Raw genomic sequence first — 20,646 nt, forward strand, 5'->3', positions numbered from 1 at the left:
TAATGTTAATTTCTAATGAATTCTTAAGGAGAACTTTTTCTTCCTCCTTACTAAAAAAAAGAATAAACGATTCAGAACAGAGATTCAAAAAGAGGAGTGCCAGCAAAAATTCTGTTAAGAAGGTTGACAGAGTACATCTTTCAAATGTACTTATTAATTTTGGAGCTCCAATTAAGTTAAGATTGTGATCTGTTTTGATGCATGCTTCCGCCCCCCCGCGCCCCCATTTAAATTTCTGAAAGTTAGATTCTTGCCTATCTGTCTTACTATTTTAACTGGTCATTCCCAAACATAAACTGCCCCACTTTGAAGCTTTCCAAAGCTAAGAGGAGGTGAAGTCTGGCACAAAGCAGGCTGTCAGTGAGTGTTTACTGAGTGAATCTGCATTTTTGCATGGCCTTGAGTAGGATGTAAATCCTAAGGCTTCTTACGTTAACAGTAATTTTTCGGTCAACATCATCATAACTTACAATTTCCAAGAGGAAAAATAAGCTTATATAAATGGTACTGAATACAGTATCTAGTTTTCATTTATGAGAAGCAAAGGAAAGGAATATTGAGAAAAAATGAGACAAAATATAAATATTAAATCATACAGTTTCATTTTACAAAGTGGTTTTCCACGTATACCACATATTTCACTAAAAAAGAAAGGATATATATATGTTTGTGAGATAGGTAGGTGACAAACTAAGGGGTGTGTGTGTGCATGTGTGCAAGACCAAGAAAGCATGAGAGAAAGACACAGACAGAAAGAGAGACAAAGAGGAACCTGGAATAATTAAAGAAACAGAGAGTTAAAGGAATGTTTTAAAAATACATAATTGATGATTCCTTAAAAGCGCCAGAATTACTTAGATGTTGCCCTAGACCAGTGTGGCATACCAGCTATGAAAAGTCGGTCCTGAATGCTAATGACAGGGATGTACACAGTATCATGCAGATTTCTTTTGGGAAGGAGAGTTACTGACAGAGCCATGTGGCACTGACTGAAGCCCAGGCTGATAGGCTCATCTTGAGGAGAAAACATCCTCCAATAGGTGCCTGAGGGCTAAATCCACATGCGTCTGTAATACCCTCTCTCCCCATCCCCATGGCTATTTGGGAGTGATCTCAGAGAATAGAGTGAGTGAGTCCGTCAGTCACTCAACATATATGTATAAGAACCTACTACGTGTCAGGCACTGCAGTTGGTAGATGCAGAAATATGATGAGGAACTCAGTGAAAAAAAAAGTTCCTGCCCTCATGGACACCAGGGAGCTGGCAGCAGAGGCACAGCAGAGTGACTGAGAACACGGCTGGGGTCATTAGCTGAGGTTTAAATCCTGCCCTGGAAACACTGTTTAACTCCCTAATTATTGCTTTCTTTATATGTAAAATGGGAGGATAATGTTGAGAAGATTCCACGAGATCATATTTGTAAAGCACTTCAAACAGTCCCTGGCACACTAAAGGCCCCATAAATGACAGTTAGGAAGGTTATTTCCTCACAGAGCTGAAGGACCCACACAAAGAAGTTTGCCATCTTCTTCCCCAGAACACACCCCAAATTGTTGGACAAGGAACTAAGCCACATCGCCACTTGATCACATTTCTGTATGACTTTTGGCAAATCAGGTAGCCATCAGCGTCACTGAGCTAGACAGGAAAGTCTAGTCGCTAAAAATATACCCCAGCAAGAATATACCCCATACGGTTGCTGTAATGGGAATGTTTTCTGTTTCTCAAGGAGGTAGCAAGGGAGTATCATTGGAAGGCCTCTTGAAAAATCACTTAGAGCATTTCTCTTTTAAAGCAAGCCCTAGCAAAGCACCACTAACCATGATGAAGGTTCTAGATGATGGCTCCAAAGGGACAGATGAGAGGCCACATTGAGGACATCTCAGCTGAGAAGCAGTAGAGCAGAGGGTCAAGGGCACCGCCTCTGCAGCCAGGCTGCCTGGGCCCCACGCCTGGCTCTCTCACCACCTGCCGTGCAGCAATGCCCATGCTGCTCACTGGGGCTCGGTGTTTAAAATCGTAACAGGGGGTTAATATCAGTCCCTAGCTCACTGGGTAGTTGTAAGAATTAAAATCACTAACATCTGTGAAGCAATTACGATAGACCTGAGCCCTAGAAAATAGTCCATGAATGTTAGCAATAATTATGCCTGGCAAACCCAGTAACTTCATTATGCTGCTAGTAAGCATGTGAGAGCCAAATAGCAAGAGAGCAACTGAGCCACACCCGAGGAGTCGGGAGTTCTCTCCTTGGCGCTCACATCTTCTTTCTGCATCACACTGGGTGCACCACATCCCTTCTGTAATTCACTTTCCTCATCTACACGGCAAGCAATATACATCTCCACCAGGAATGCCTAGAGAGGCCTGATGCCGTTTTTTGCTAATATCAACAGCAGCTGAACAGTTTAAATTTCTGTATCTTCCTGTCTATATTAGTCAGAGTTTTCCAGAGAAAGAGAGCCAATAGGATGTGGTGTGGAGGGGGCGGGGGAGAAAGAGACAGAGATCAAGAGATGGAATTTTAAGGAACTGGCTTAGGCCAATTCCAGTGGGGTTTGACAAATCCGAAATCTGCAGGGCAGGCTGGTGACCCAGGGAAGAGCTGATGCTGTGGTCTCAAGCCGGCAGGCAGTCTGGAGGCAGAATTCCTTCATCCCTGGCGGACAACAATCTTTTCCTCTTAAGGCCGTCAGTGGATTGAATGAGGCCCACATATCTTATGGAGGATAATTTGCTTTACTCAACACCCCTGATTTAAATGTTCATCTCAGCTAAAAATACCTTCAACAGGTATTTTTATACACCTTCTTGACTGGTGTTTCACCAAACACCTGGGTACTGTGACCCAGCCAAGCTGACACATAAAATTAATCATCACACTATCCTTTCAGAAGAGATGGTGTTCAGATGGTTCTTTGCTGCAGGAAAAGCCTCTAAGAATGCACAGCAACTTCACTTTCTGAGACCAGATTAGAGGCAAGAAATTCAGATGAGGCAACCATTTCTTTAGAGATGAATTCTAAGGCTGAAGAAAAACCTTGAAAGCAGACATAGAAGATGGTACCTGAATAGTAAGTAGGAAGAGTCAGGAGAATGTACTCCAGTCCACAGAAAGGACAAGCCTTTAGAACAAGGGCTGCAAACTCAGTACCTATAAGGGCCAGACAGATAAGACAAATGAGTGAAACGAACAGGGTGGGGGACATGCAGAGTGCACACCCATGTAAAACTGCTCCCCAGCTTCTGGCCGAGGAAGGCTCCAAGTCCAACTTGCTTTCTGCAACAGCCCGGGGGCACACACAAGCATGATCCAGTGGGAGGACCATCGACTTTCGGTCAGGTCAAAGGAGCCCTGTCTCCCTATTCTACCACTCATTAGCAGCATGACCTAGAATAAGTTCCTTAAAACTCTCCAGGCCTCTGTTTTGTTTGTAGAATGAGGTCACTGCCACTTACACTACAGAATTATTGTGAACACTCAGGGAAAAGCGGCCAAAATGTGACGGTTGATATACATGCTTCCTACTTTGCTTTTATTAACCACCATTTATATGGCACTTACTATGTGCAAGGCACTACTTTGCAACTCATGTAATCCTCACAACAACCCCACGAGGCAGGTACTCATTTTACAAATGAAGCAGGGAAAGGGTAAATCATTTGACCAAAGACACAGCAGAGAATACTAGAAGATTGTTAAAAGATAGAAAACAAGAGGACTGTTAGATGCTATAATAGATTCTATCCCTCCAGCTACCAGAAGATTCTTTGTCTTTTCTTTCAACCTAAAATTTGTTGCAAGTGTAGGTGATGCTTGCTGCCGGTACCCATGGACTCCCACTCACTCCTCCACATCTTGCGTGCCCCACCCCCATCACTCCATGAACCTCTCCCCTAAAGGCACTCATGACTCTGGGCTCAGCAATCCGAAGGCCTCTCACAGTCCTCCCCTCCTTACCCCTGCATTAGTGGGGCCCCTCTCAACAGTTCCTCTCCCCAGCACCAACGTCCACTGGCCTTCTAAGACTCTGAAATTGCACGTTTTCCCCTTTGAAAGCTCCTCCGTGGTCTCCTCCCACCCCTTAACGCCTCTCAGAGGTGAGTCCTGGGTCCCATTCACTCTCTCCTCGTGCTCCAGCTCCCTTCTCTCTCTGACGCTGTGCACGCAGTCCGTGGAAATCACGTTTGCAACTCACACACCTCAGTGCCCAACCGCCATACCTACGCCACAGGTAGTGACTGACCTCCACGCTGACCCTCTCCACTCCAAGTCCTGCCAGCAACCTGTGTGACATTAACCTCCACATGAACACCCATCCAGCATGGGTCTGTCAGCTCCTTAACCTCCTCACATCCCACGGCCAGCTCCCCCCTCCTCTGGACCTGTCCACTCCAACGACCTTGCTCTCTTACTATCACTTGAACTGCTCCACTTCTGAACTAGTACATGCTGATGTCCCTCTCTCTGACCACGATCCCCTCTCCTTCAGCTCCCTTTACTATTTAGGATACCAGATGGTTACTTAGGATAACCAAACCTAATAATCCTAAACCCCGCACCTGATCCTTCCACCGTGTCCCCTAGGAAAGTACCAGTAACAACCCAGCGGCCCAGTTAGAAACTTACATGTTAACTTTTATCCTTCTCTCTCCCTCATCTCCCAATATCCAACAACCCCGCAAATTCCATATGTCTACCATTCTTAAACATCAACCAGAGTCTCTCTATCCGGATCACCCTCACCTCTCATCTAGAATCCTCTCTCCAATGAACTCGTGACCAGTTTTCCTGCTTCCGGTACTTGCTTCCCTAAAATCTGTTCTCCAGCAGACAGAACGGTCCTTCTAAAACATGAGTCTAATCACATCACCCCAGTGCTTAAAACCCATGAATACTTCCCATGTCCTTAAAGAGATGATCAGATCCCCTAATACAGCTTATGGGGCATTTCTTGATCTAGCTGCTGCCCACCTCTCCGGCCTTATCTCCTGTTTTCTCCGTTTCAGCGCCACATAATTTCCAGTTCTTCAGATGTATCATGCTTCTCTCTTGCCTCTGGGGTCTTGGTACATTCTAGTTCCCCTACCCGGAATATGCTTTTTTCTTCCTTTTTACCTTGGCACTCATCATGCGAGTGTCGTGTTAAGTACTATAACTTCCTTCAGAGACTTCCTGGTCCCCAGACTTGGTTAGGTCCCCCGGGTCGGTGTTCCTGTAGCAAATATGCACTCCCCGCCTGCATCACAGTCACCCCACAGTATGGAGTCTCCCTCACGAGCCTGTTCTGTAGGGTAAGACTATGGCTCTCTCATTCAGCACTGTATTCCCACTGCCACGCGGTGCTCGTCCATAAGGACACTCAACAAGTATGTGTTGAATAAAGGAGCACGCAGCTGATTCTTAAATCCCTGTCTCCGATCCTCTTAACTTTGTCCTTGAGATTCGGCTCCACAACTCCAGTTGCCTGATGGATGTCTGACCAGTATCTAAACTGAACATGTACAAAGTGGATAGGGATCATCTTCTCTCTCACATCTGCTCTTTTCAAAACCTAGTACAGTAGAAAGAGCACAGGCATGGAAATCAGGGATGCCTGGAATATGCTGCTCTATATCCTATTAGCTGGGCAGCTTTAGACAGATCTTTCTCCGAGCCTTAGTTTTCTCATCTCTGAAATAAGGGCAAAAATACCAACCTCATAAGATTAGTCTAAGATTGAATGAGATAATGTACGTGAAATGCCTGGCAAATGACATAGAAATAACAAATGGCACCTGAGTTCAAAAATCTGGAGTAGGGGCTTCCCTGGTGGTCCAGTGGTTAAGGGTCCACACTCCCAGTGCACGGGGCCTGGGTTTCCTCCCTGGTCAGGGAACTAGATCCCACATGCATGCCACAGCTAAAGAACCTGCATGCTACAACGAAGACCTGGTGCAGCCAAAATAAATAAATAATAAATATTAAAAAAAAAAATCTGGAACAATTCTGCTTCTATCCTCCTCCCCGCCAGGCAACCCCTCCCATCCAGGCCCATTCCAGTCGTGCCCCCTCACTTAGGCCCCCTGCACCTCCCTCCTGGACTATCACAGCAGCTCTGCTGGGCTTCCCTGGCTATGGTTTTCTCACTGTCCAGGCCACCCCACACACTGATTCCAGAAGATCCTATTGTCATTCACCTGACCAAAATTCTTCAACTGTTCCCATGACTTAGTATCCAGTCTAAATCGTTTCGTCGTAAGCCTTCACAGCCCTCCCGGGTCAGCCTCAACTGACCTTTGCTGCCTTCTCTTCCCGTTAGTCACTTATACACACACTGTTGCCCAGCAACAACAGATTAGTCACTGCCCACTCTGCGCACCAGTACTTCCCATCCCTTTCTATATGTCTCTGCTCATGTGTCCTCGGACTCAGACCCTCGCAGTCCTCAAGTCCAACACCACCTTTCTTTGTCCGGCCAAAGCCTCCTCGATCCATGATGCATTTCTTGATGGCCCAGCCTGAGAAAAATCTCTTCTACAAATGTGTAGTGTGTTTGATTTATCTCTTTTCTTTTATACATTTTATCTCTCTTCTCTATGTTTATCTGTGCACGGAACCTTAGCTGCAAGCTCTCCGCGGGCAGCATGATGTCCAGGCCCACACTGTCATGCTCAGGAAAGGCACCCAGGAAACAGCAGCTGAATGTGCACACCCACAGGGTCCTGCTGAGGATGTACCAGCACCTGGGGGGGTTGCAATCATCAAGCTTCTGCTCAGCTCCTAGAACAGTGCCTGGCATAGAGCGACACTCCACAAATAACTGTTAAGTGAACTTATCCACAGGGAGATCACCTATTGGCTGTAGGACAGAAATTCTGTCCCTGCGGAATAAAACACGAAAGACCTGAGGAAGCCTTTTCTCTCCCACCATATACTTAGGATGCAGGCCAGCTTCAAGTTCACTGTCTCCCGAAAGCTAGACAGCTACTCTCAGGAATCAATATGGCATGTAATGCTTTGGTATATTTAATGTGTCAAAAGTACTCAATTTTAACATGTAAGTAAGAATCATTCCTCAAACATAATCTCCTTTGGAGAACACGGAGTTATTCTAACAATGTCCAAAATCTTTTTCAGACCTCACCTTTTATATAGCCACAACTTCTTTTGTTTTAAAAAAAAAGAAAAAAAGATGTCTATTACAGAATGAACACCTTTTTTCATAAGGCTTTCAACTAGCTGAGAATTAAAGAATTTCAGAAATAAAATTCCCATCTCCTTATTCTTAAAGTAGAAGGTGTTTTTCAGGGCTTTCATTTCCAAAATTCTATTATGTAAGCCACTTTATAAATCATGTACACAACAATCCTCATTTTTCCATCAAGTTTTAACTCCCCCCCTCCAACCCCGCCGGGCTCTGGCAACACCATGCACCGCGTGTATCCCTGTTATAGTACTTGTCAATCTGTGATGTTACCTCTTTATATGTCATTTATCCCACTCAACTGTCCTCCTGGCAGGCCCCTGACATGCCCGTTTCTGAATCTGCAGTGCTGACTGCTGGAATGTAGTCGGTGGCTCAGTAAATGTTTACATGAATCAATGACTCAAATCAGTTAGTGGATCATAAACCTTTTCATCAGACCTAGCTACTGGCTCCTTCCTACCCTCCAAGGCCAGAGAATTCCCACCACTGTGGATAATAAAAAAGGATGGGAGGCTTTTAAGGCAATGGCGAAAAAAAGTTTTGAATGTGTCTTTGGCAAAGATGGCATTGCTGTAGGAGAAGTTTAAATTCTTCCCAGCTAACACAGTACTTTAAGGAGGCAACATCCATTTGCATGTCTATGTGTCTTTTGCTCTGTGAGTTAAAATATTAATTGCATTACTTTAGAGCCACACCTTATACATGTGCTTCATTTAATTCGTTTATTTAGTTGCCCTGAAATATATACTGATGGGTAAAAACAAATTAGTGTAGATCACAACTTTAAAAAGATAGTTAGGGAAGCATCTAGTTCAATGTCCAAATTACATGAAAAAGCCAAAAAGACCCGCCCGCTCAGCACCGTGTATCCTTCAGTGATTAGGAAACGCGCTACTTTTCAGGTATCACCCAATCATACAAACTGCTGTCAGTGTCTCCAGAATCTACAGTCTGCTCTTTCCAACATTCAACAACATAAGCACATCTTAGTTTCCAAGAAACCTCATTACAGGTCGATGACAAATTTGAAAAAATACTCTAAATAAAATTACAGACAATGACTGTGACATTTGGGCTTTCCAAATATATTGCTATGGGTTTAAGAAACACATTTCCACATCACAGAGAGTTCTAAAAGTCAGCATATTCTGAGAAGTCCATTATCTACTGCTTGGGGAGGCTTAACAGAGAGTGTTAAGGACCAAATCTTTTTAGATAACTGGTGGCACTTTGCTAGTTTTTGTATATGAAAACTGAAAACAAAAATAACCAAAGATTTTAGAATTTTTCAGTTATAATAAATTTTCTATCAAAGACAGAAAGTATTATTTCATATTCTCTTAAATATTTTTAAAAGCAGCACATATTTCTTCCATTTAAAGGTGTGGAAACCGAGGCAAGAAAGCTCAATCATTTTGTTAGAATACTCTATGCTTCAAAAGCAGTTAAAGCCATGACCCCAAACTACAACTAAACTCTCCAATAACCTATTCTCATGAGAAAAGGTTTGAAAGGCTTATTGCTTAACTGAAGGATAATCAGTGTTAAGTTATTTCAATGACTGGACCAAAAAAGCTGCAGTAGACCAGTAGACCACTGAGTATCTTGGAGATCTGTTAACCTCTTTGTCCACAACTTCCCTTGAGATTATATATATATAGGTATATATATATATAATAATAATTAACAGGTGTCCTTGGTTTTGGTAAGAAATAATATTCCTGTACATCCTCACTGGAGAGCTACATGCTGCCATCTTCTACATTATGCCTGGTGGAGTGTAAACAATTTTTCATGAAAAAACAAAATCAATAAAAGTAGAACCCCCCACTTTTTCTGCCAGTAGTGCCCTCAGCGACAAAAGGGGCAATGACACCAACAAAGGGATTACAATACTCTCAGACATAATTCAAGCAGAATTCTAAATAGATAAATTCATGTTATAAACTTTTTTTTTTTTTTTTTTGCAAGTGCCTTGCATGCTTATGTTACTATTCATTCTGAGATAGACAGATCATCAATGACCTTCTGGGTCACTGACTAGAGAGAAAGCCGACTATAAAAAAGAGTGGGAGAAAAATAAGAGGGGGGGTTGCTTCCTTCCACCCCAGACCCCCTACTGCCTTGAATGAAAGAAGACAGATGGCAGCCACCTTCCCCTTTAATTAGGAGGGGCAGCTCAGAAGGGGACAGCCCTGCTCACTTGGCACCATCTTTAACAAACTGTTTCGATGGTAATGCTCTGCTCATTCACCCTTGTTTCAAACTGTTCTCAATCTTTGATTTATAAACCAAATCTCTGTAAATTTAATTGTGAAAAACTATAGCTCTGAGCACAACACTATACAGAAAGAAGGTACTTAAAGATGTTTGCTGAATTAATAATTCACAGACATTCATATAGGGAGCCTGGAGTGTTTCAAATGAAATACAGACACCTCAAGTCCTACCATCACCACTTTGAGATAAAATGGGAACTCCCACGGCACAGAAGCCCGAACTTAAATTCACACTGTATTCCACAATAGATTTAAAAGTAAGACCCCTGACTTCTGCTTTCCAACGCCACACTACAGACATGCTGCCCCCTTCTACCTTCAAAGTGTCACTCTTTAAGTTCAGAGAAGTCAAGAAAATTCTCCGGTAAAAGCAGTCCATTTTATGAGGAAGGATAATTTTAATTACAAATCACAAACCACTCTGCATTTCTATTCGTTTTGCATTTTCAAAACCACAGAACTTTGTATTAAAAATTTATCAAGCCGTGTAACATCTTTGAAGACAGGATCAGCATAAAAAACAAACAAACAAAAATGTAAGACAGGGGCCAAGTGTCAGAATTAGGCTGATGTCACAGAATCTTCTGTGTAGGAGATGAAGCCTCTTAATTATTATTTTTTAAAGTTATTAAACATATTTTCTATAAATCTGCAAGGCACGAAACTTTCTAACATGAAGGAAAAATTCGGTTAGGACTTTATACATTTTATCCCATTTTTATATTAAATTTTTTTCCCAACATCGTTAAATAATTTGTATTCTTCAGGTCCTTTCCATTTCCTGACAGGCTTTAAAATTACAGCCTTTTATCCAAGAGCCATTCATTCCCACCTAGTGTCTGCAGTTCCCACGTGCAGACACCCCCGTCCTCATACCTGTCTTGTACACGCACCCTTCCTGCTTCCCAATGGAAATAAGGGCAGTGAACTGGGGCTGTTTTGCTAGATGTGCTCCTGGCTGCACCTCGTAAAAAGCCTTGTCTGTATCACCGTCATTAAATTAATGGCAAAGTTCTTGAACCATTTAAAAAGAGAAAAAAAGAGAACTTTTTGTTTTCTCATTGATGATAAATTTCAGTCTCTTTCTACCTCTTAACAAGCCAGCCAGCACGCTAGATACAGGAAGAGAGACAGAAAAGATAAAAGAAGCAATCAGCTATTTAACAAACTTCATCTCCTACTTCCCAATGAAAAGGAAAAAAAAAAAACCTTGGCATTTACCAGATACTGAGTGTTTAATAATGTTAGCAAGAAAAACACGTAGGAGAAACTGACTAAAAACAAACAAAACTTACTTTGTTTTCCAGCACAGTAAGCAGGTCCGGACGAGATGAGGGTAATTCCCTTCCTCAAGGCCCCAGCTTTCACTTTATAAGCTGTGTTGACACTTAACATCCAGGTTTGCTGTGGAACTCCAAAATGCCTGCGCTTCTCAGGATGCCCCAAGTTCACAGTTCAACTCAGAAGCTTCAGCGAGGACCAAGAATCTCCAGGACAGACCAAGGCGACCTCTGGGCGCCACGTGGCACCACTGCTGCTATTACCACACGCATGCCTGGGACACCCACTTGTTAGCTCAGGAACCAGGCCACCAGCAGATAACGGCTCAGACGAGCATTCAGAGACTTGAGCCTCTGGCAGTCTCAGGTTCAAGGTTGGAAAATGTATTAAGACAAGAACCACGCGGTCAGCAGCATTCTGCGCCATTAACTTTCTCCTACGTAGACGCCTAAGTAAGAGCGAAAGGTACAAAATTAGAAGGAGTGTTTTAGTGGTGATGGTGATTGGCATTTGCCGTGTGCTGGGTCATATCTTGCTCTCTAAAACTGCATTTAAGAATCCTAGATCAGAAGTATTTTCATTTCCTCTGTGGAAACTACAGAGAATCAATTAAAAAAACAAAACAAAACAAAACAGGAAAAAAGTATAATTCTGCTTAAAAATGTAACCCTTACTAAATCTCACCTGGTTAATTTTTTTTTAAATCCAAAAAGTAGGAAGAAAAACCCAACATATAAATTTGATGTTTGTTTTGAAAAATTACTTCATCCATGTACTGTCCAGCTCATAAAAACAAACCTTCTTCCAGCAAAACGGGACACTATGACCTTGTTTACTGCAGTGTTTTGAAACTGCTGTCTCGTAACTCCTGACATCACTGGACGTGTATTAGCACCTTTACTGCTGTTGGCTGCACATGCTGCTACCCTGACTGTCTTGAACCACCTCTGGTTGAACAAATACTCCACACAACAGTAGGGATACTGGCATTAGCATTAAGCCCACAGAACTCACATGATACCTTTTGTAAGTGTCACATCTCTCTCATCACTTTTACAAGAAAACAAAAGCATCCAACATCTGATACTTTTTCAAGTCCCAGCATCCAGACCCAGTACAGACCATTCTTTCTTCTGACCCTCTCCCTGCCCAAGAGGGGCTTCTTTCCTCACCGATCACCATACTGGCAAGAATTTCTGCCACAGAGCTTTGCTAACAGAAGATCCTGACCTACTTTCTCCCAATAAAAAAATTCCCACAAACTTTCCTAGAGGATAATTTATTTTAGCGTATTTTAGAGTTTCAAAGAGCACTGTTGTTGCATTTTCAATTTTGATAAAGTCAGATTTATCCATTTCTTTTTCTTTTGTGGAACACAATTTTGGTATTGTATCTGACTGTTGCATTTTTAAAGAAATAATTTTCTCCTGTAAGTCTGACATTTCCCTTCTGTGTTCTTCAATTCTTACTCTGGACCTAGCAGAATTAAAAAAAAAAGAGGATAGTTGCAACACAATTTAATTGTGTAAGTCACAATAAAATTTGAGTGAACATCTCCCATACCCCATCTCTTTAAATAAAACTAAATTCTTGTCCTACAACGGTCGTGCAATTTTACAGAGAAGTATTTAAAAACCCAAGTTTAAACTATCTGAAATCAATTGATAACACTCTCGTTCCTTTCCTGAAACAACTTGCAAAACATCAAGTCCTCAAACTATAGTCACCAAGAAATAAAGAACACCAAATACATACTTGAGCAATTATGGCCCTTGTTTGTCAGAGAAGAATAAAAAGAAAAACGTCCAGGGTTAATAAAATTAATTAACTCTAGCTAAAGAACTACTAAAAAGACCCTCCAAATATCATGCCGTTACTATGACAACTTCAAAACTGCTTTGAGAAAATGTGAGGGATTTTTAGATTCATGATAAACCAAGTGTCATCCGGCCTGCTAGAAATTACTTTCATTTATATCAGGCCGCAGAAAGGCTAAATGACCATTTACAACTCCGAAATATCAAATCGTTACCTTTCGAGAGATGCTGCACTCTCCATTCAGATCATGAAAAGAATAAGTAAATGAACAGCTCTCTCAGTAATCGGAACCATTTTGATTTCAGTCCTGCAACTACACCACTCCTACGTTCTATCTACTTGGTACTTTATTTTTATAATGAAAGCAAACTCTGATGCAATCTGAAAGGGAAGGGACAAAAACAAAAACAAAAACAAAAACAAAAAAACACCCTAACAGTCTCTAGTTTCCAAATACAAATAGGCAAACACACACTCCGATTTTTTAGGCATCAATAATGAAACAGAAAAAGAAAACAGCATTTTTCCCTTAAAATTCCTGCTCTTAGGTATTTAGACTGATTTACATTTTACATAATCTTGATGGCTCAATCAGGAAGTGAAATTTTTAAGTGCGTGTGTTATGGACGGGAGGAATCACGTGACCCATAGAGCAAAGAAAATTATGCAGCAGACTAGCGTGCTAAGAAAAATAAACTTAACAGGAGTTTAAAAATACTGTCTTTGGGATTCACTGAGCCATGAATATATTATGGCTTTTAAGAAATAAAAATTCATTTGGAAGCCTTGAAAATAAACCCTCAGGATGTTTTAAAAAATATTACGAGATCAAAGCAATGCACTATGAGAAACAAAAGTTTAATTAATAAAGAAACTGTTTCTGTGAAGATCATAACCATTCAAGGTTTATTTTAAAGATGATTTTTCATGTTATTTGAAGATCAGGCAAGACATAATTGTAATGAAATGAAACACAGTTGCAGCTATGTATAAATATTTGTGCTTTATTTAATATATAGTGCTGTGTGCTCCTGGAGCACAAAGAAAAAACTGTTTAGGTTTATCCAGACTTCACACAAGTTTTATAGATTTCAAGTGGTTACTGTATTTTATTACAGCAAATACATTCTCAAGAGGAAAACGTCAACACCACAGAAATTTTCATCTGAGGTATTTTACTCTGGAAGCCAAAAAGTGGGAGATAAACATTAAAACACCTTAAAAAGTGTAATGGATTGACTGATAGATGACTTCATCATATAAAAACTACCTGACCATAGTCTCTCTGCTGGTTGCCTAAAACAGAGTATGTTAACATAAACATATTTGAAATTCAAAAGGTTTGGCCTGTGACTGTTTTGTTTCTCAACGCAATTTCTGTTATTAATTTGTTAATAAATAATAATTTATTAATACCAATAAAAACAATTAACATGGTTGAGAGCAGGTATTTGTACCTCATAACTATTACTTTTATCACCTAATGCTTCACATTTTTCAAAATGCTTTTCATATCTTTATTTCAGCTTTTTAAAAAAATTTATACCCCAGGCAAGTGGCAGGGCAAGGTCAGTGACAAACATCAGTTCTGAGTGTTTCCTGATTACTAGCTCATCTTTTTTAATTCTTAAACACAAGAGGTAGCTGGAGAAGAAATTATTAGGGAAGACAGAAGACTCTCAGAAGGGAAGCTTGAAATAGACTAGGAACGGTCAGGAATGGTAAGAAGCAGAAACGCCCCAAGGTGGAGTATTACGTGATACTGTGATATTCTTCCTAAACTTGGTACCATACTGGCTGACTGGATTAATAAGGAAAGATGAACTAGTTACCAAGAAATGTTCCCCAACAAAGTCATAGCACAACCTAGCTCTGCCACTTGCCGAGACCATAACTTATTGAGACTAAATCTCAGATTTATTCTATAAATCAGGAAATCAGAGAAGTTAAGAGACTTTCCTATGTTACACAGATAGTTGACTGACAGCTGAAACTGGACCCAAGCTCTCTGACTTTCCCAGGCTAGGACTCTTTTTTCACCACATGCCGCCTTACAGCTATAACCTGAGGTTCAAGTAAGCCTCCAATGAGCTGAGCCCTGGTAGCTTATCTTAGTCGAGGAAAACTGAAATGGGGTCAAGACTTTGAGAGGCTCACTCTGGGCTACTTAGTCCCCAGCTCATGGGCCCCCATCCCTTATTATCGCTGCTGTCACTGTCCCCCACCAACCCACGTGGAGCATCACACTTCCCGAGCTGGCAAGAGACACGGCAAGTTCTGAGCTGAGAAGTAAAGCTTCTGATCCTGTCCACAGGTATATCGCAGCCTCCTCATTTTTCTCAGTGGGAAAAAAGCAAGGCACTAAGAGAAGAAAAAAGCACTTGCTTTGGTTCTCATCTCAATTTTACTGGGATTTTGGACAAACATGAGAACAAGATAATATTCTTGAAAAAATAAAATTAGCTCCCACTTTATAACCTTCATCAGAATTAATTTTGTGGAGATTAAGAGTTAAATGTAAAAGGGGAGAAAAAGAAACAATTAGAAGAATATATTTCTGAATTTGAGATAGGAAAAGAAGTCTTAGCTTTACAAAAGCAATGGAGAAAAAAGCAACAAAAGGCAAGGTAATCAACTCAATCTGACAACATTAAAATATTAAAATCTGTAGCTTCAAAACCAGCAGACAAAACTGCAAGGTAAACAAAAAATAAAATACTTGCAAGAGGATAATATATTTTACATTATTATAAATGTAAAAGGTAAAAGATATTAACAAACAATTCACCCCAAAATATAAAATGTCAATTAACACGAAAAAGTATTGAATTTCACTAGCAAACACCAAGGTTTTTTTCATCAATCAGATTCACAAAAATGCACAACAAAAAGAGCAAAGCAGGTGAAGTGAGGCGAGACAATCATTTCAGGAAATCAGCAATATCTTTTTATAAACCCTCAAACTGTTTTGACTGATAACATGTCTATAAATATCTCCTGAAGAAACAATCACAGATACACAGGAAGATAACTATACAAGGACATACATACAATAACATAAAACGGGAAACAACCTAAACATCAAAAATTGGAGGAAAGCATGTGACTAAATAAATTAGCAAATTCATATGTTTAAATCATGGTTTTTGGAGAACACTTAACAACACTGGAAATCACAAAATATAATATTAGGTAAAAATGCTGGATATAAAATTGTATATAAATATGATATCAATGGAGAGAGGGACAGACAAACGGTGGGGGGCGCGGGGGTGAAGAGAAGCTAATCTCAGAGAGAGACTGGAAAAGAATACATTTAAAAAGCTTAAGAAGGGGTGGGCAGAGGACTTAGATTTTCATTACTTCTTTGCAATACTGAGATATCTGACATTTCGTATGAGAAACATTATTTTTATAATTAGAAAAATGTTATTTAACCTAATGAACACCCTGTAAATATCTCTCAGTCATATAATTAAACTATTTACAAAGACCTAACAAGAGAATGCTTACACTTTAAGTGCAAAAAAGAAGTGCAAGACAATATGATCTTAAATAGATAAAAATTCACATTAAAAAGACCAGAAGAATATGCATCAAGATGTTAACAGTGTCTGCTTTTTGATAGTGCTATTGTGTGTAACATTTTTTCTATACAAGTTTTCTATGATTGTCATATATTGTTTTCAGGAGGAAAAACAGATATCAATATCACAACTATAGGACTGATACATCAAGAAGATGCTACTATGAACAGTTAAATTTCAAAATATAGAAGGTCAATAGCCACAAAAATCTGCCCTGTCACTAAGGTGTCTTTTTTAAAAAATTTAGGAACCACTGGTATGTCTTCAGAAAATAGCAGGAATTGGTGGGTGTCCAGGAGGTGGGAACGAATAATACTTCTTAGTTGCCAAACTGTTTTCTCCACATAGCAGCAGCTCTGCGAGGGCCACACTGAAGCATGAGAATCTTGACAGTAGGATGTTCGTTATTAGCAAAATGGCAAAGAAGATTGATGGGCGAGGGGTGATAAGTGGCCAAAAGAGGAAGGCAAGAGTTTGTGACAACAACAGAAGCATCAAGAAAGAAGGTTCAAGAAATCATTAGATCCAAAATAATTAAAAGAAGGGTCTCAAAGAATTATTTGTATACCTATGTTCATAGCAGCATTATTCGCAATAGCCAGAAGGTGGAAGCAACCCAAATATCCAATGAATGGATAAACAAAAATGTGGTCTATACGTACAACAGAATGTTACTCAGCCTTAAAAAGGAAGGAGATTCTGATACGTGGTACAACATGGTTGAACCTTGAGGATATCATGCTAAGTGAAATAAGCCAGTCCCAAAAAGACAAATACTGTCTGAGTCTACTTATATGAGGTTCCTGGAGTAGTCTAATTCACAGAGACAGAAAGAACTGTGCTTGCCAGGGGCTGACGAGAAGGGAGAATGGTGAGTTGGTGTTTAATGGGAATGTAGTTTCAGTTTTGCAAGATGAGAGGGTTCTGGAGATGGAGGATGGGGATGGCTGTTCAATAATGTGAATGTACTTAATGCCATTACACTTAAAAGTGGTTAAGATCGTAAATTTTACATTGTATGTATTCTACCACAATTTAATAATATGTGTGTGTGTGTGTGTGTGTGTACACATAGCATTAAAGGAAAAAAGAAAGAGAGAAAAGAATAAAGAAAGAAAGAAGTCATTAGAGTTAGTAGTTCTGAAGAAGGCTTTTGACTTGGCAGGAAACACAGGTTAAAGGATGTCAAGGGTGCAGGCATCAAAATAAAATAGACCTTATTTCTGATACATCTTTAAATACAATTATAGAAGTCAGCTCAGAAACAGAGACGATCAGAAGTGAAAATCAGAAGGGACATTATGTTTAACTTGAAAAGAACATACCAGACCTCTCTGTGGTTCTTTGAGACCCTCTCATTATAGCCAGCTTGAAAAATTCCCCAGGACTAGGAAAGAACCTGCAAGCCCAAGAAACAAGATGACATTTTCCCACCAGCTAACAGGAAAAAACATAACTATGAGGGAAACCCTGAGTGTCCTAAAAACGTACTCTATCCTTACTGTGCACTGTTATCAGAGAACTGAAGAATTCTGGAACTGGACAAAGGCTCTCAGGCAGAGCTGCTCCAGAGACACCGACACCCAGAGAGCTTGCCCAGGCCCACTCAGTGATGCTGGATTTAAAGACAAACCCCTGGAGCACAGTTACGTTTTGTTTGTCATGTTTTATTTTTTAACAGGCATGCTTTGTATTTTAAAGGCAGCTTATTAAAGGTAAGAAGTATAGAATATTTGGAATACTCTTTTTACAAGTCATTTAATTCCATTCAAAAAATATTTATTGAGCACACAGTACATACCGTACACTATAATACTAGGCACTGGGCTAAGCGCTGAATGGTGAACAGGACGCCATCATCCTTCCTTCACCAAGCTAGCAAGTATGATTTAAAAGAGGCATAGGATGCTACTGGCACACATAAGAGGGGCTCCCATATGGTCTACGTAGGTTGAGGATGGAAACCTGTATGAAGTGACATTTTTAATAACAGTAGTAGTCATTATTATCATTGTTGCAAACTTGATTGACTACTATTATGGGTCAGATCGAGTTTTGGGGTTTTTTTTTAACATTTTTTTTAACATCCTTATTGGAGTATAATTGCTTTACAATGGTGTGTTAGTTTCTGCTTTATAACACAGTGAATCAGCTGTACATATACATATATCCCCATATCCCCTCCCTCTTGAGCCTCCCTCCCACCCTCCCTATTCCACCCCTCTAGGTGGTCACAAAGCACCAAGCTGATCTCCCTGTGCTATGCGGCTGCTTCCCACTAGCTATCTATTTTACGTTTGGTAGTGTATATACGTCAGTGCTACTCTCTCACTTCAGATAGACTTTTAAAAGCACTCTCCATGCACAAATTAATTTAATTTTCACTATAAAGTGGAAATTAAATCTTATAAAGTGGAATTTTAAAGATGAGAAAATTGAGGCACAGAGAGGTCACCCAGTTCTTACATAGTGGAGTCAGACCAGACTGTATCCTTTTCAGAATCTGCCCTGAGGGGAACCCAAACTAAGACAAGACAGGGATGAAACTCAAGGATCAGAACATTCAGCGAAGAGCTGCGCTCTCTGAATACGGGGGTGGTAAATGGAGTAGCAGTACCACAGGTAGGAGCGGATGGGGCTGGGAGGCATGACCAGGTGAGTGGGGGAGGGTGGCGGGAATATGAAGCCCACGATCAGGAACCTTGGAGGGCAGCGGTGAGTGATGTCCAGTCGGGATTTTCATTAGGTTCTGCTGTGCGGAGGGGGAAGTAACTCTCTTCTGCGTCCCCCTGTGAATCCTAGTGTTTGATGATTTGTTTACGAGGACACATACTCTATACGGCCCTGATCAAGTTGGGTACAGGATATCACAGAATCGGGTGAGAGTCAAGCAGAGAAGTGACACGATGAGGCTGCTTTTCAGAAGCATCACTCTGAATGCAGTCGGGAGAATGGATTGGGGAAGAACATCAATAAGCAGGGAGAGGGATGCTAAAATGCAGTAATTTAGGTCAAAGGTGATGGTAACCAAGACGGACACACTGGAGACAGAGTAGATGGATTTGAGAATGGTTGAGATGTGGAATTTTGACCAGATTTTGTTTCTTTGTGGATTTGGAAGATGAGGAAAGAAAAGGCGCAGTAAATCACAGGTTTCAAGCTTGGGTAACTGGGATCAGTTTGGAATCTGTTGGCTATGAGGCACTAGCAAGATATCAAGTGGGAATGTCCAGTTGGCATCTGAATACAAAGCATGGCGCTCAGAGGTGGATAGAAAGAACCTGCAAAGGGCAAGGAGGAGAAAAAGGCAAAGGGGCAGGGCAAGCCAGAAAGGAGAGGACATCAAACAGGTCACGGTAGATACAATGCTAAATATATCTGGCGAATGTGGCAACAGAAGGATAGGAAGACAACTATCAGCTTTGGCCAGAGCAATATCAACTTGGTCACAGGTGCAGAAGCCACACTGGAGTAGCCTGAGAAGGGGGCAAGGGTGAGGAAATGAAGGAAGCAAATGCACACAGTTCTTCCAAGAAATTTGGCCCTGGCAGGAGAAGTGAGTGGAGAAGTAAGCGAAAGGAAAGGCAATATGAAAGCCAGTGGTTTTGTTTTCAATTGGTAAGCCTTGAGTAGGTCTACACGCGCATGGGAGAAAGTCAGTGGTGGATGGCAGGTAAAGGTCAGAGAGAGAAAGTCTCTGAGGAGGTGAGAGGGGATAAGGTCCAGAGCGTGGACACGGAGAAGGGCTCCTCTTCCACTGGAGCAGGAGGCAAGGAAAGCAAGGCGGGTGCAGAGGAAGTGTCGACTGGGGCCAGAACCTGAGTGAGCTCACCTTTTGGTGTCTGTTTTCTCTGTGCACGGGAGGCTGGGACAGCTACAGAGACCGAGGAGTGAGAACGAGCACCAGGGAGAGGGCTGCCGAGAGGTGAGAGGGGCCTGGCACGGCAGGGAGCAGCCACGCTCAGCAGAAAGTGACCTCCCGGACGTCAAATCGTGACAGCCACATGCCACCGCTCTGCGCCTCTGCGGCATTTACCAAACAACACTGGGAACATAAACACAAACCCGACGACACCGAGTGGACCTCGTGAGAAGTCCATCTTTCAATACAGTAGGGTCAGGTAAGTCAGCTGTAATAACATCAGTCTTCCTTAGGCCTTAACCACGTATGGTACAACGAAGACAGATGCTTCCAAGGCGTATGACAGCCTTCCTGTGACAATGTGTGGAAAGCTCACACTTCAGTCTATAGTCAAACCTGGTTTGTAGGTATCACCAAAATGTCATATTTCAACACCATTAACAACACATTAGCAACCTTCGTGTTTGGTCTGAGCTGGATTTTGCTTTACGGGCATCTCCAACCCTGCTAAATGGGCACACGGATTACACTGAGGGTCGGACACACCCCTCCTTCCAGAGTCGTGCGGGGAAGCACGGGTGGGAAAACAGGCCTGTCACAGTCGCTTCTCCCAGACTCGGCTCTAGTT

General features: G+C 41.3%; 1 protein-coding gene across 7 annotated transcripts in view; it reads right to left on the reverse strand.

Annotated features, from left to right (window-relative positions):
• The window catches only part of LOC309632091 (uncharacterized protein), a 204,679-nt gene that overhangs the window by 53,456 nt on the left and 130,577 nt on the right, over positions 1–20,646 (reverse strand). For 5 of the 7 annotated variants that reach the window (XR_014246721.1, XR_014246722.1, XM_082399262.1 and 2 more), the window contains one exon: positions 10,766–11,199. Coding sequence is in view for 5 of the 7 variants with exons in the window: in XM_082399262.1 (XP_082255388.1) it covers positions 10,926–11,199 (274 nt within the window). In the remaining 2 variants the exon portion in view is untranslated. Of the gene's footprint in view, positions 1–245; positions 3,156–9,123; positions 10,583–10,765; positions 11,200–20,646 lie in introns of those variants that run through there. The other 2 variants (XM_082399263.1, XM_082399264.1) reach the window with 2 other exon arrangements.

The sequence above is a fragment of the Balaenoptera borealis genome, assembly GCF_965194805.1.
Source record: "Balaenoptera borealis genome assembly, chromosome: 7".
NCBI lineage: Eukaryota > Metazoa > Chordata > Mammalia > Artiodactyla > Balaenopteridae > Balaenoptera > Balaenoptera borealis.